General features: G+C 49.1%; 1 protein-coding gene across 3 annotated transcripts in view; it reads right to left on the bottom strand.

The window, feature by feature from the left end:
• ERN1 (endoplasmic reticulum to nucleus signaling 1) overlaps positions 1-12,885 on the bottom strand; it is a 77,760-nt gene that overhangs the window by 4,650 nt on the left and 60,225 nt on the right. For all 3 annotated transcript variants that reach the window (XR_011999568.1, XM_072746832.1, XM_072746833.1), the window contains 11 exons: positions 12,180-12,298; positions 9,212-9,403; positions 7,342-7,609; positions 6,509-6,599; positions 6,064-6,253; positions 5,180-5,279; positions 4,656-4,855; positions 4,040-4,187; positions 2,765-2,892; positions 997-1,120; positions 478-545 (listed from right to left, as the gene is read on the bottom strand). Coding sequence is in view for 2 of the 3 variants with exons in the window: in XM_072746832.1 (XP_072602933.1) it covers positions 478-545; positions 997-1,120; positions 2,765-2,892; positions 4,040-4,187; positions 4,656-4,855; positions 5,180-5,279; positions 6,064-6,253; positions 6,509-6,599; positions 7,342-7,609; positions 9,212-9,403; positions 12,180-12,298 (1,628 nt within the window). In the remaining variant the exon portion in view is untranslated. The remainder of the gene's footprint in view (positions 1-477; positions 546-996; positions 1,121-2,764; positions 2,893-4,039; positions 4,188-4,655; positions 4,856-5,179; positions 5,280-6,063; positions 6,254-6,508; positions 6,600-7,341; positions 7,610-9,211; positions 9,404-12,179; positions 12,299-12,885) is intronic.

Genomic DNA, 12,885 nt, shown 5'->3' with positions numbered 1-12,885 from the left:
AAAAGACCCTCCTACTATTCATGGGATGGAGGATGCTGGCTGGTTCTCTGTTGAGGAGAAAATGCTCACGTACCCAGCAGTGCGTCAGCCCACCTTACCTCCTTCCCCTCAGTCCGGTGGAGGCCTCAGAGCAGAGTTAGGCCCAGGGCTGGGGAGGCAGGAAGGAGCTTCCCTACCAGAGTGGCCCTACTGCTGGCCAGGCTTGGGGGACAGGGGGAAGGTTCCCATAAAGGGAGTTTATACGGTGCTGTATTAGCTAGGGACAGGGCCCATCCTAATCAGCAGAGACCACAAATGACACCAGCATCCAAGAGCCTGCTTCCCAGAGCAGAACTCCTCACCTCCACATCCCGGAAGAGAAAACTTGCCTAAGGGAACAAGTTGCCCCTGTAAGGTGTGAATTCTAGTATGAATGGAAGGACCCAGAGAGAATAGAAAGGAGGAAGGTGGCTGTACCCCTATCCTTGGGCCCCTTACCTTGTTTCTCATGGCTCGGAGGAGGTCTCGGACAGAGCCGCCTTTATAGGTTCTGAATTTCCGCAAATCTAGGAAAAACACAAGGAATGCAACTTAAGAAACACATTCCTAAAGAAGAAAACTCCTGGGACTCCTGGGTGCCAAGCGATTGGACTGAAACACAACATAACTGCACCAAACTTGTGGCTCACAGGAGTGGGTCCCCCAAAGTGAGCCTAAGGGCAGCACCAGTTTGAATTCCGCCTTGTGGCTGCACCCACAGTCACGCATAACTACTAAGCACATGGCACCCGTCACTAACCTGTCATTTGAAGAGACAAAGATGAAACCCACATCAGCGTAATGGGGTGATTTGTGCCCGAACCCCAGAGGACACACCCACGAAAGCCTCAACTCTGTGAGGGGGACTTCAGAGCCCAAACGGCCTGAGCTGCTAGTTCCACGTTCACTTCTTAGAAATGGTTGCTGCTCCTGAAACGTTTCTGCCAACGCGTACTGTCGGGGCTTTGGCGCGGTCACCTGTCTGCAGGGGGACGGTGATGTTCTCCCTCCAGTCCATCTTCACCACAGATCTCCCGCCCCGCTCCAGCTGCTTCACTATCGGGCCGTCCAGAGATTCCTTCTCTATTCGGTCGCTCACGTCCTGGGAGGGTGACACGGGAAGTAGATGATGGTCAATGTGTAGAGAACCAGAAGCTGGAGGAGTGACATGCCAAGTCACAGGATGGTCACTGCCACATGAGCCTCTAGCCCAAGCTGAAGCCTGCCTTGGGACTGGCAGCGAACGTTCTGCCTCTGTCCCTCCTGATCCAGCAACCTCTCCCCTGGGAGCAGCCATGTCTATAGCTTGCTGGGGAGAGACCCACACAGACCATCTCCATGACAGAGAGGGGTGTCACACCTCTCCATGAACCCTCATGCCTCCTCGTCTCACTCCATGCATACCTATCACATTCCACATGAGCCGTATATGCAATCTGTGTTCATCAATGAACCAACAACAACACAACAACAACAACACCAGCTCAATTTTGATTTGCATCTTGTGATTTTCTGTTTACCCAGGGAAACTGGACACGCTGAGATCCCTAGCCAGTCATCACTTGTCATGCAAACAGAAAAGACAGATAAGCCCTCTTTTAGAGGAGGAAAGCTGCTGATAAGAGTGTGGGCTCTGGAGGCCCTGCCCAGGACTTGAACCCTGCTCCATGTCTGAGGGAGCACAAGTTCCAACAGCTGAGGAAATGGAGTGACAGGCCCCACACGTGTTAACACTGCACGGTCTTTTCTTTCTTTGATAAAGATGAAGCCAGATTGGCTGACTCGCAGACTTACAACTGCTAGAGGAAAGCCCTGGAGGGATTAGATCGTCACCTTGGATACTCTGGGGACATACACTTCCACCACAAAGCCAGTACCACTACTTGATATGGCGGGAGGCAGGTGTGTTCACAAGATACAGGACTTAGAGAAACTAAGAGTTTAAATCCCAACCCTTGGTGGGCTGGAAGTCCCTTTGTGTGAACTTTATTCCTGTTCTACACCGTGTCATCATCAAAGGAACACGGCTAGTTTTCAGAAGTCCTTTGATTGAGGACACCTGACCTCAGAACTGTCATGTTATGACCCAAAACACAGCGACCAATCCTAATGCTACCCATGCCCACTGCTGCCATGGAAAATGACATGAAACCCTCCCCTGCCCCAACCATCCAAATACTTACCAAGCACCTGACATGTGCCAGGCAGGCAATGACCCAGGCAGTGGAAACACAGCAATGAACTGAAAATCAGCTACTACCTGCCCTCAAGGAGCTTACATGCCGGAGGCTTCACCACAACCAAGGCTCTAGTCACACTCCAGAACAGTTTGAGGGTCACTCCTAAACTCAAGCTTCACTCCGACCTAGAGCTGGTAGGAAAAGCACTGCCCCTGTGTGCCTGCTTTTCAAAGCTGGTGTGTTGGGTAGGAGGTGTTCAGACGAGCTACGCTGAACTGATACCCAGGAGGGCTCTGAGAAACATGTTCCCTTTCCACAAAGCCACTGGCAGGCAATACCACAAAAGCCTTAAAACAGCCAAACTACTGATGGAGCACATATCTACTGATCCTACGGTTTAATGTCTCAGAATCAACCTTAAGCAAAAAGAAATCTGGACAGAAATTGGGTAAAAGAGGATAGAAAGACTTCGATATGTCTTTTGTTATAATTTTTTAAATCTGGATGAAGTCACATGAAGGCTTTAAAAACATAAAAACAAAAAAACAAAAAACCAAGAGAACTACCTGAAAGAACTGGAGCTGCTTTTCCAGGCTCCAGAAGAACGGATGTTTTAGCACATGCTTTGCAGAAGGGCGTTTCTGAGGATCCATTGCAATCATCTTCTCTATTAATTCCCGGGCAATGACATCTTCTACAAAGGAGGAAGATAAACAAGTAACTCACTATCACTGGCCTACAGTCACGATAACATACCCAAACTTTAACAGCACACGTGCCTTTTGATTTAAGATTCTACTGACAGGAGCTTGTTGCAATAACATTAATTAAGAACTTGCACAGGGATGTCTGGGTGGCTCAGCGGTTGAATGCCTGCCTTCGGGTCAGGGTGTGATCCCAGAGTCCTGGGATCGAGTCCCACATTGGGCTCCCTGCATCTGCCTATGTCTGCCTCTCTCCCGTCTCTCATGAATAAATAAAATATTAAAACAAACAAACAAATAAACAAACTTGCACAAACTTCAGCTGATAATGGGTGTCCTCAAAGCACAGTCTTTGAAAAGGAGTAATTGGAAATATCCACTATCAGAGGCTCCGGTAACAATGCCTCCAGGTCTGGGCTGTGCTCTTAAAATGATACCCAGGTGGAGCACCAGTCAACATGGAGAGATATTCAATAGCATGTACTATTTAACTGCATGTTTTACAAAAGGATGCATTCCCGTCTAATTAGATGATTAGAATAAGATGTACAAAGATACTCATAGCATCACTGTGTAATGGAATTGTAGGTCTTTATGCTAAGCTATTTTTTCTACAGAGAATAAGAAAAATTAATCCATGAGTAAAAGAATACTTTTTTCTCTGAAGATTTTTATTTATTGGGAGAGAGAGAGAGAGAGAATGTGCATGTGTGCACTTGTGAGCAGAGGGAGGGGGAGAGGGAAAGGGAAAATCCTAAGCAGACTCCACACTGAATATGGAACCCAACATGGAGCTCGATCTCACAATCCTGAGATCATGGCTTGAGCTGACATCAAGAGTCAAATGCTTAAATGACTGAGCCACCCAGGTCACCAAAGGTCCCCCAAACCTTGCCACAGGTAATTGGGTGACCTGAAGGAACCTCAGAGCTGCCTGGCTTTAGGAGAAGATGCTCCAAGGCAACTTACCCAACCTCCTACCAGCTTTAGAATAAGTCAGCAATTCACTGAGGCCCACAGGGCAAGCAGATGGAATGAAGGGCCTCTGGGGTAACAGAGCCGGCACCTCCCAGGCCACAGGCGCCACCTAGGCAGCTGGGGTAGCTGCTGCACCCTCCTGCCTTGCTGCCCACTCACCGTGTTTCTCGGGATGTAAGCAGTCGAGGTTGTAGGCACCCAGGAGGATGTTGGCCTGCCGCTGCAGGGACTTGCCAAAAGGGTGGCTGCCCTCGGATATCACGTAGTAAAAGACACAGCCCGCAGAGAAGATGTCCACTGTATAGGTCTGAAAAGAGATATAGGGTGTGAAAGGCCTTCTGGAGAATTCTCCCTCTCACTCAGCTACAGCAGTGAGGATGGGAGTGTTGCTGCTGCTTCTCCCACGTTGAAGGGGTCTCAGGAGACCCAACTAGCATGCTGGAAGTGGCCAGAGCAGCACCAGCACCCTTCTAGGGCTGCGTGAGTTTTGGGTGCACAGCAGGGAACGTGGGCTCTAGAGCTGACTGGCTGGGGCTGGAAGTGATGGGAAAAGCTGAGGGGAGCAATTACCCACATTTGTCCCTTTCATTCGTCTGAACGTGAGACTGTATGGAAAGTGCCAGCAGCATGCTGTTCACGTAGAAGCTCTTTGATAAAGAAACGTCATTCTCCAGCTACAAGTGCCACAGCCCCTGTCTTGAATTTGGAGGCTGTCACTCCTGAAGACGCATGGGGCTGGTCCTGAGGCTTTTCGAGGGCTGTGCCCAGTACTCACAGGGTTGTCCTTGCAGTCTTCACTCAGCATCTCTGGAGCGATCCAGCCTTCTGTGCCCGGGACTCCTGAGCGGCGGCTGAAACTGTGTCTGCCTACCGCCAGCTTCTTGCAGAGGCCGAAGTCAGAGATCATGGCCTTGATCCTGCCATGTGCGTTGGGCATGGAGAGGAGAATGTTGTGGGGCTTCAGGTCTCTGTGAACTAATGTAACACTCCAGATTAGCTCCACGTTTACTGTGAGTAGTGTCAGGGAGTACACCCTTCTCAGACTCCCACCAGACCTGCTGCCACCTCTAAGGGTTCTGGTCTGCGACTATGAAAGATTTCTCCTCACGTTCTTATTGTCAAAAGACCACCTTAAAACCCCACATGCATAGAGCAGTGAAACAAAGATTCTCAGCAGGGGCAAGGACCACCCTAGCAGGTTGGCTACTGCTACTACCACCACTGTTGCTGCTGCTGCCGCCACCACCACCACCACCACCCCACCCCGGGGGTGTGGCCTGGTAAAGGGAAGCTTCTCACCAATGTTGAGGGAGTGCAGATGGGCCAGACCAGAGGTGGTCTGCTGCAGCAAGGTGATGGGCTCCAGGCCGAGGTGGGCAAAGTCTTTCTGTTCCACGTACTGCAAGAGACACGATGGCCAGGTCATGCACAAAGCGCTAAGGGTTGGGCCCCTCTGCACACACAGCACTTTCTTCCAAGTGATTCAATTTTATTTAGAAAAGTCCTGCCTGCAGGTTTTTGCTTTAGTTAATGTTCGGGATTAGGTCAGCTCATTTTCTTTGATTCTATTTTAAGAACGAGACAGGAAGTTTTACTGACAACATTCTCTGCCCAAATCTACATCTGCCACCAGACTCTCCTGAAGCCACAGGCTAGCTTAAATAAACACAAGTTCCAATAGACTAGTGTACAGTGATAAAGGTAAGAGGACAAGGAACTCAAGTCCATTGCAAGTGAAACCAGCTGATACTAAGATAGGTTCGTGGTGAGCCTGGAAACAGAGCAAAAGGTGTTCACTGGATGATCTCAATGTGCTGACTCCTCAGCCAGTATCCTGCAAGCCCACACCAGCCCTGATTGGTGATGAGAACAACTGCGAACCCCTCCAGAACAAGGGGTTCCTGGAGGCAGAGGGAGAAGATACAAACTGCAAGCAAACACCGCCCCACCGAAGTAAAGCTGGGGTGCTAAAATGCTCTCCATTTTGATGGTTTGTGGTCAAATGGGCATGTGCCCCTGTCAAATGCACCACAGTGTTCATTTAAAGGAGTGCATTGTGTTGTAACTTCAATAAAGTGAATATGAAGAAGTAAAAGAGGAAGAAATTGCAGTCCCTCAAGCTACCATGGCTGGGAGGAGGGAGGCTGCAGCAGTGATGGCAGAGCTGCCTCTGGGGCACCCACCTCCTGCAGGGTGGCTGCACACAGCTCGATGGCAATGTACTGGAACTGCCGGTCCCTCTCTGTGCAGAAGTAACGAATCACATTGGGGTGCTCATCTGATTCTCGAAGCAGCTGGACTTCACGGTCAGCAAAACTAAAACACTCGGGGAGGATCCTCTTGACGGCCACGTCGCGGTTGTCAAACATGCCCCTGAGGATGAGGATCAGGGGTTGGTTTGGAGAGGCAAGTCAAGCAGTAGATATGAGACCCACAGACCCACAGTATTCCTCATCCTGTGACGCAGCTACCTTGTGAGCTTCACAGCCCTGACCAACCACCAGGCGGCTATCACTTCCTCCCCAGAGGTAAAACTCCTCCGTCTTGGTCACTGCACTCCTCTGGAGCCTGACATGCTACCTGTAAGCTGACAGGAGGGGAAGTTATAGAGCTCTCCAATCCACTCACCGGTACACAATTGTGCCCTCAGCTCCATGACCCAGCACGTCCTTGGGACAGAATGAAATTTTCCCAACTATCACCATGCTGGTTTCTTCATCTGGGACAAAACAGGAAGAAATTGTTTTAAACAAACATAACCTAAAACACTTTGAGGCTAGAATGGTGCCAGCTTCTTGAGCTCTGATTCAGATATGGGATCTTGCAGGCTGTGTGTTCCCAGCCCTTGGTAAGCAAGAGCCGGCGAGGTCTACTCCCCACTGACGCCCAGGGCCATGTCCCCACCTCCCTCCTGCTTCCTGCCCCCTGTTCCTGCCCCTGCATTACTGTCAGGAGATGGACTCTCCACAGATCCACCAGCGTTTTGCACCTGAAGCCTTCAGGGAGCGGCAATGGGTGTGCAATAGAGACTGGGGGGAGCCTCCAGGTTGAAACTAGGGCTCAGGTCTCTTGCAATAGCTCTGCATCCATCCCCTCAGAGTATCGCCTTGATAGCCAGCCTGAGCCAACCTCCCTGAGGAATGGGGATCGCCACCGGCAGCCCTCAGGAACGTTCTCAAGCCAGATACCCAGGACCTCTGGTTAGCAGCAACTGTCTGCTCTTACAGAGCAAGATGGAGGGAGGGCAAGGTAGTCCCCAAAAGGCCCCCTGAAGGGGCAAGGCCCTGGGATGGCGTGGAAGTCCAGCTGTCGGAGAGGGAATTAGGTGAGAACACAGTGCACTCTCAGAAATGGCACCCCATAACCCCATTGAGACTCCCCGGGAGGACATGGAACTTTAAGGTCCTCAGGCCACATTCAAATGAAAGAGAAAACAGCACCAAAACAGCAACTGGCTTTACCCTCATCGTCCTGTTCCAGAAAGGGGCTGCTGCCAGCCTTGGAGGCAGAGCCACTGGAGTGGAGGGAGTGGTTAGAGGCTCTGGGGGATGTGTTGGGGCTGCTGGTGCCTGAGCTCTCTGAGTACAGGCCAGACGAGTCCAAAAGCTCAGCATCCTGAGCCACATCTCCGGGTGGATGGAAGGGCAGCTGCTGCTGTTGCAGGAGCTGGATTTTCTCTAGTTCCTTCTGGAACTGCTGGTGCTGGAGCTGCTGCTGCTGATGCATGCTCTGGGAAGAGAGAAACGCACATCCAGACAAGTGCAGCCTGATCCCCGGGACATAGGCAGTCTGGCAGGAAGAGGCTTCCTATGGCAGAGGAAGCAGGTACCCCTTTATGTGACCCCACAGGTGGGCCAAAACCAGTGAGAAGGCACAGGAGGCAGGAGGGTTCAGTGACTGGGGATCTTCTTGCCAGTTAGGATTTCCTAGGACAGCCCATTCCCCCTGTTGGAGGGGCCTGGCAGGGGCAAGAGGGAGGATGCTGCTGTAGGTGGAAGCTGGGCCAGATCAAGGTGGGTGAGGGGGTGGGGGTTGTCCATTCAATTCTAAAATTCTGGGACTTTTATGAAGGTCTAGGAGTTGTTACAAAAATGAAACCAAACAGAGCACGGTGGATACAGGAAGACCTGGGGTTGCTCTTTATTATGGTTGTACACTTGATAGAGACTAGCATAGAGATGGTCACCAATCCAGGCAGGAAGCAGCTGGGGCTCACAACCTCACAGCCAGAACACAGCTGAAACATGTGGTCTGGCCAAGGTCCCACTCCCCCCATTTCATCACGCTGCCTTCCCCACTCCCCTCTCATCTATTCTGGAAAATCTGTTCCATCGTAATTTGAAGTAGTAGTGATCCACGATTATTACTACCTGTGTGTGGGAAAGGCCCTGAAGGGATGGGTTTGAAGCCAACAGCCCCTGGGACTCTTCTGGCTCTCGTGTACACCCCCACTCTCTCTCTCTGAACTTGAGTTCAAGTCCTGGAAATGCCATCCACCTTGGAAAACCTTGAGTAACCTTGGGAAAGTTCTTTAACTTCCTAGAGCTTAGCTTCTTCATCTGTGGGTAGGGCACAGTAATAATGACCTCACAGAACTGTGTGAGGTAAAATATAAATATTTTTGTTATATATATATTTATAATCTATATACTTATAAATTATATATATTTATCATACATAAATATAAAATATAAATTTTATATAAGTATGTTTTATATATTTTTATATATATAAAACAACGTAGGTGAACCCCTTCGCACAAATGGAAGGGTTTGTCATTCCCATTCCTGGATGGGACATGAGCTTTCTGGGCACTAGTATTCTAAGGTGATGACATTTCAGTGCTCTGAGCAACCTGATGAAGGAATATTCTAGAATGTTTTATCCAACCAATAACCTATTCAACTATGTAATTTTAGCTCACTCATTTCCAACTAGAAAGTGGAAGGGATGCCACCTCTTTCACTCTAGCTGGTATCTCTAACAGGCAGTTTGTAAGGGAGGAAAGTAAAGTGGATTTTCATTTATCATGCCTATTCTTAAAAAAAGGAAAAGACAGTCAACTATACAAAATGATCTGCAAAAGCAAGGTTTACAAATCAGCTTTTACAATCTGTTAACTCTAAGACCTAGGTAAAATATTGTCTTTTCCTGAGAAGTTAGTGTCTTTTTAATTATAATGTTTCTGAAGAAAAGCAAATACTGACTTTGAAACGTGGAAGGAAACGTATCTGCTTGTTTGCCATGTGTCTGGAGCTCACAGACATAAAGGTGACCAGCATGGAAGTTCAGAAACATACGGGAGGGCAAAGGGAAAGGGCAGAGCTTTACCAAGGGGTAGGTGATGATGAAGGCCACCCAGCCAATGAGCAGGAAGGTGCTCAGGATGATGGTGGCTATGTCCTTGAGCACGGAGTCCACGGGGGCCTCGGCCTTGGCAGGGGCATGCTCATACTTCTCTTCCACATCCTGTGACACGGTGGTAGGTGCATTTTCTGAAGTCTGGTCAACCAGGTTGATAACCTTGTACAGGACAAAGTGACTACGTCACTGCAAAATTTCTAGCCAGACATAAATGAGCCAAACAATCAAGAGTAGCCATGGGTACCAGGAAAAGACCATACTGTAAAATGTGTTGTTGTTTTTTTTAAAGCACATCAAAGATCACAAAGCCAAATAATCGTTGCCTTTATCAAAATGACAGTCTCGAGAGGCCATGCTTTATTGCAGTGATGTTATCAGGACTCAAAAACAGTTCTAAGAGCAAAGTACTTTCAGAAGTGCCTTCAGATCCTATATGCTTTTGAAAATCCTCACTGAAGGCAAAGATTTCCCTCTTCGAGGGTAGACTTGATATTCGGGAAAACTCTGATAACATCAGCGACAAAGTCTGGTGAAAATGTTGACAATTCCTTTAACAATACCATTTCATACTAAAAAGGAAAACCATGTGTATGTACCCACATGTGGCTGAAGAGTAATAAAGCAGCCTGCTTCTGTTCCTTGTAAACTTTCAGTGCAACTCCAAAAACCAAATCATTTTTTTCAGGTTTTCCACTGTTTTTCAGTTTCTGAAGAGCATCAGAATCTTTTGTTAAAGAAAATTTTAGTTGGAAGCCCAAAATTAAACCAGATAAAAGTGGGCTTTTCGGAGTTTCTAGGACTCCAAGAATAGTTTAGAAAGATGCATCAGTTGGTTCTCAGACATCTACTGTCCTGGGAGTGCACCGTCACTGTGTGTCCAGGGAAGGAAACACACAGCCTCTGAACAAGTGCAGTACCTGGCATCCCCCACCACACACCCACCTTTCTGCCTGCCCCAGACTTCTGCCTACGACTCTCCTCTCCAGCTGCCCCACACCCACAGTGTATGGGGTGGGGGTGGCACGGCTTGGGGGAAGCAGGCGGCTGAGGAATGTCTGCTGAGCATGTGACCAGGAACAACACTTGGTTATATTCCCTTCAAATGTGTTTGTTAAAAAAAAAGTTGTCTTCTTGCCATAAAAATGCACCTCAGAGTATTTTAATGGAGTCTTTAAAAACTCTGTTCTGGGATCGAGTCCCATGTCGGGCTCCCTGCATGGAGCCTGCTTCTCCCTCTGCCTGTGTGTCTCTCATGAATAAATAAATAAAATCTCTAAAACAAAGCAAAACAAAACTTTGTTCAAGTTTGGATGATTATTAAAATCTTAACTGTGGGGCAGCCTGGTGGCTCAGTGGTTTAGCGCCACCTTCAGCCCAGGGCGTGATCCTGGAGCCCCAGGATCGAGTTCCATGTCATGCTCCCTGCATGGAGCCTGCTTCTCCCTCTGCCTGTGTCTCTGCCTCTCTCTCACTCTGTGTCTCTTGTGAAAAATAAATAAAAACTTAAAAAAAATAAAATAAAATCTTAACTGTGGCCATCTCTGGGCATTAGATTAAGGGTACTGTCTTATTTTCTTCTCTATACTTTTATTTTCTAAGGGTTCGACGGACATCCGATCGAGACCTTAAGATAGCAATGCTTTCCAAAATCGCTGTCTTAGGACTCCATGGGCTTCTCCAATTGGCTACCTCCAGAGACGACAGACAACTCAAGATATTTCACTCTAGAATCTTAAACAGCTATATGATTTTTCCTTTCCTCTCTCTTTGGATAAAATCTGAACCCTACAGAGAACTTGCCATGCTTGTGGTCCCCATATCAGGTAGCCCCTCTTGTCTTCCTCGGACCTTGCCCCGAGTCCAGGCCGCTTTCAGGCCTGGGTCCCCCATGGCAGGGCTGCAGGAGTTGCCAAGTCCAAATGGCCTCCGGACCCCCACTGGCCATGCTGGAACCCCTTCCACAGAGCTACCCGCCTGCCTTCTCCACCTGCTCCATGTCACAGAAGGATGTCACCTCTGGGCATAGCAGTGGTCTCTCTGCCCTCTGGTTTCTGACTGGAACATCAGCAGATGGGGCAGGGGGAGGAAAACAAGGTCCGATTCTGTGGGGTTGCTGAGTATGTCAACTGAAGCTTCAGGCTCCTGGCCTGGAGTCCCTTTCCACTCCTGCCCACCCCCCCCCACCCCATTTCAGGCTAAAGGATGCTAAGAGAACCCCTGGGGCTGTCCACATCTGTGTAAATAATCCCTTTATTAAACTCCCCTCCGATCATCTTAATCTGGGTGGTCCTTGTGTCCAGCTGAGACCCTGACTGGCACTGTCTCCCCAGGGCTGCAGGAAAGCGGCCCAGGTCAGAGGCTCATGCCAGCGACCATCTGGGTGGGCCTCTTTGCTGCCTAAGTCTCCATTCTGTGGTCCCTGCCAGACCAAGCCTCTACCAGACCAAGTCGCCAAGCCGACTGCTTCTGAAGGGCCGCTCCTGGCTTCCTGAAGCTCCAGGTCTCCCACTTCCTCATTTCATCAACCATTTGTTCCACTTCCAGGTGCATGCAAACCTCACTAACATGGTTCTCCTGTAGCACGTCGTCCCAGTTCCCACTGCTCCCCACCTGGCGGCCTTGGCCCCCAGAGCTGCACATGCAGGATTAGTCCTTCCTCCAGGCCTTCATCTCTGCTGCTCTCTCCATCCCCGACCCCCTGGGTGCCCTCTACCTCTCTCCCATTGGGCCAGCGCCCTCCCCTTCCATCCCTCAGCCTTCACTTCACTAGCGATTTGTCTTCCTCCCCACCAGGCCTTCACTGGGTGATGTTTGCTATGGATTCCTGAGCATTCCTCACCCTTCTGAGTCTACTGAAAACTCTTAAGGCAAGGGCAAATCCCATCCCCCCAACACCTGACAGGAGGAGCCAAGAACTGTTCATATTCCCACTCACCTCCTCAAAGCTCTTCTTCTCTGAATCAGCAGGAATCACATTTTCCCGATGTTTGGGCAGGTTGTTGGGGAATCTCTCCAGCATCTTGGTAGATGCAGACAGGGGGGTTTCATGGTGTCCTGTGGAGGAAACAAACTTCCATGAGAACAGCTCTGTTTAGCTCTAATGTTAAGTGAATCCCATATTACTCAGAAGAGCCAGTTAACTCTCATGCTGTGCTGTTGGCCCCCACAACACACTTTCCTTTTGAATCTCTCAGTGTGATTCGGGTCACATCCTATGATCTTTCCACTGTTGTTGCAAATCTATCAGAGATTTTATGGTCTATATTTCCTAGACAAAAATAAACAAGAACTCATCCGTGCTATGAACATTTCTTGATTTGGAAAACTCTTTTTCTTTCAGTCAGTTTTCTATCTACAAGATTGTTCTTTCAGGGAAACCTCATTCTGTTCTGAACCATTGCCAGTTTCCCCTTATGAGAACTGTGAGACATGCTTTGCTGGGAAGCAGGATGTCTTCATGTGGGATCTACCTGCTTCAGACCCTGCTATCAGACTTGCAGATGGGGCCCAGGGATCTGAATGGGAGTTTCTCTGGCTACCTCTGAGACTAACAGGAAACGTTCGCTCTAGAAGAAAATAGGTTATCTTTCCACATGCTACTTTGCACTGTAGTGCCCTCCCTGTCCCTGCCCACAGGACCT

The sequence above is a fragment of the Vulpes vulpes genome, chromosome 2 (assembly GCF_048418805.1).
Source record: "Vulpes vulpes isolate BD-2025 chromosome 2, VulVul3, whole genome shotgun sequence".
Lineage (NCBI taxonomy): Eukaryota > Metazoa > Chordata > Mammalia > Carnivora > Canidae > Vulpes > Vulpes vulpes.
This window is presented reverse-complemented; position numbering and strand designations above follow the sequence as displayed.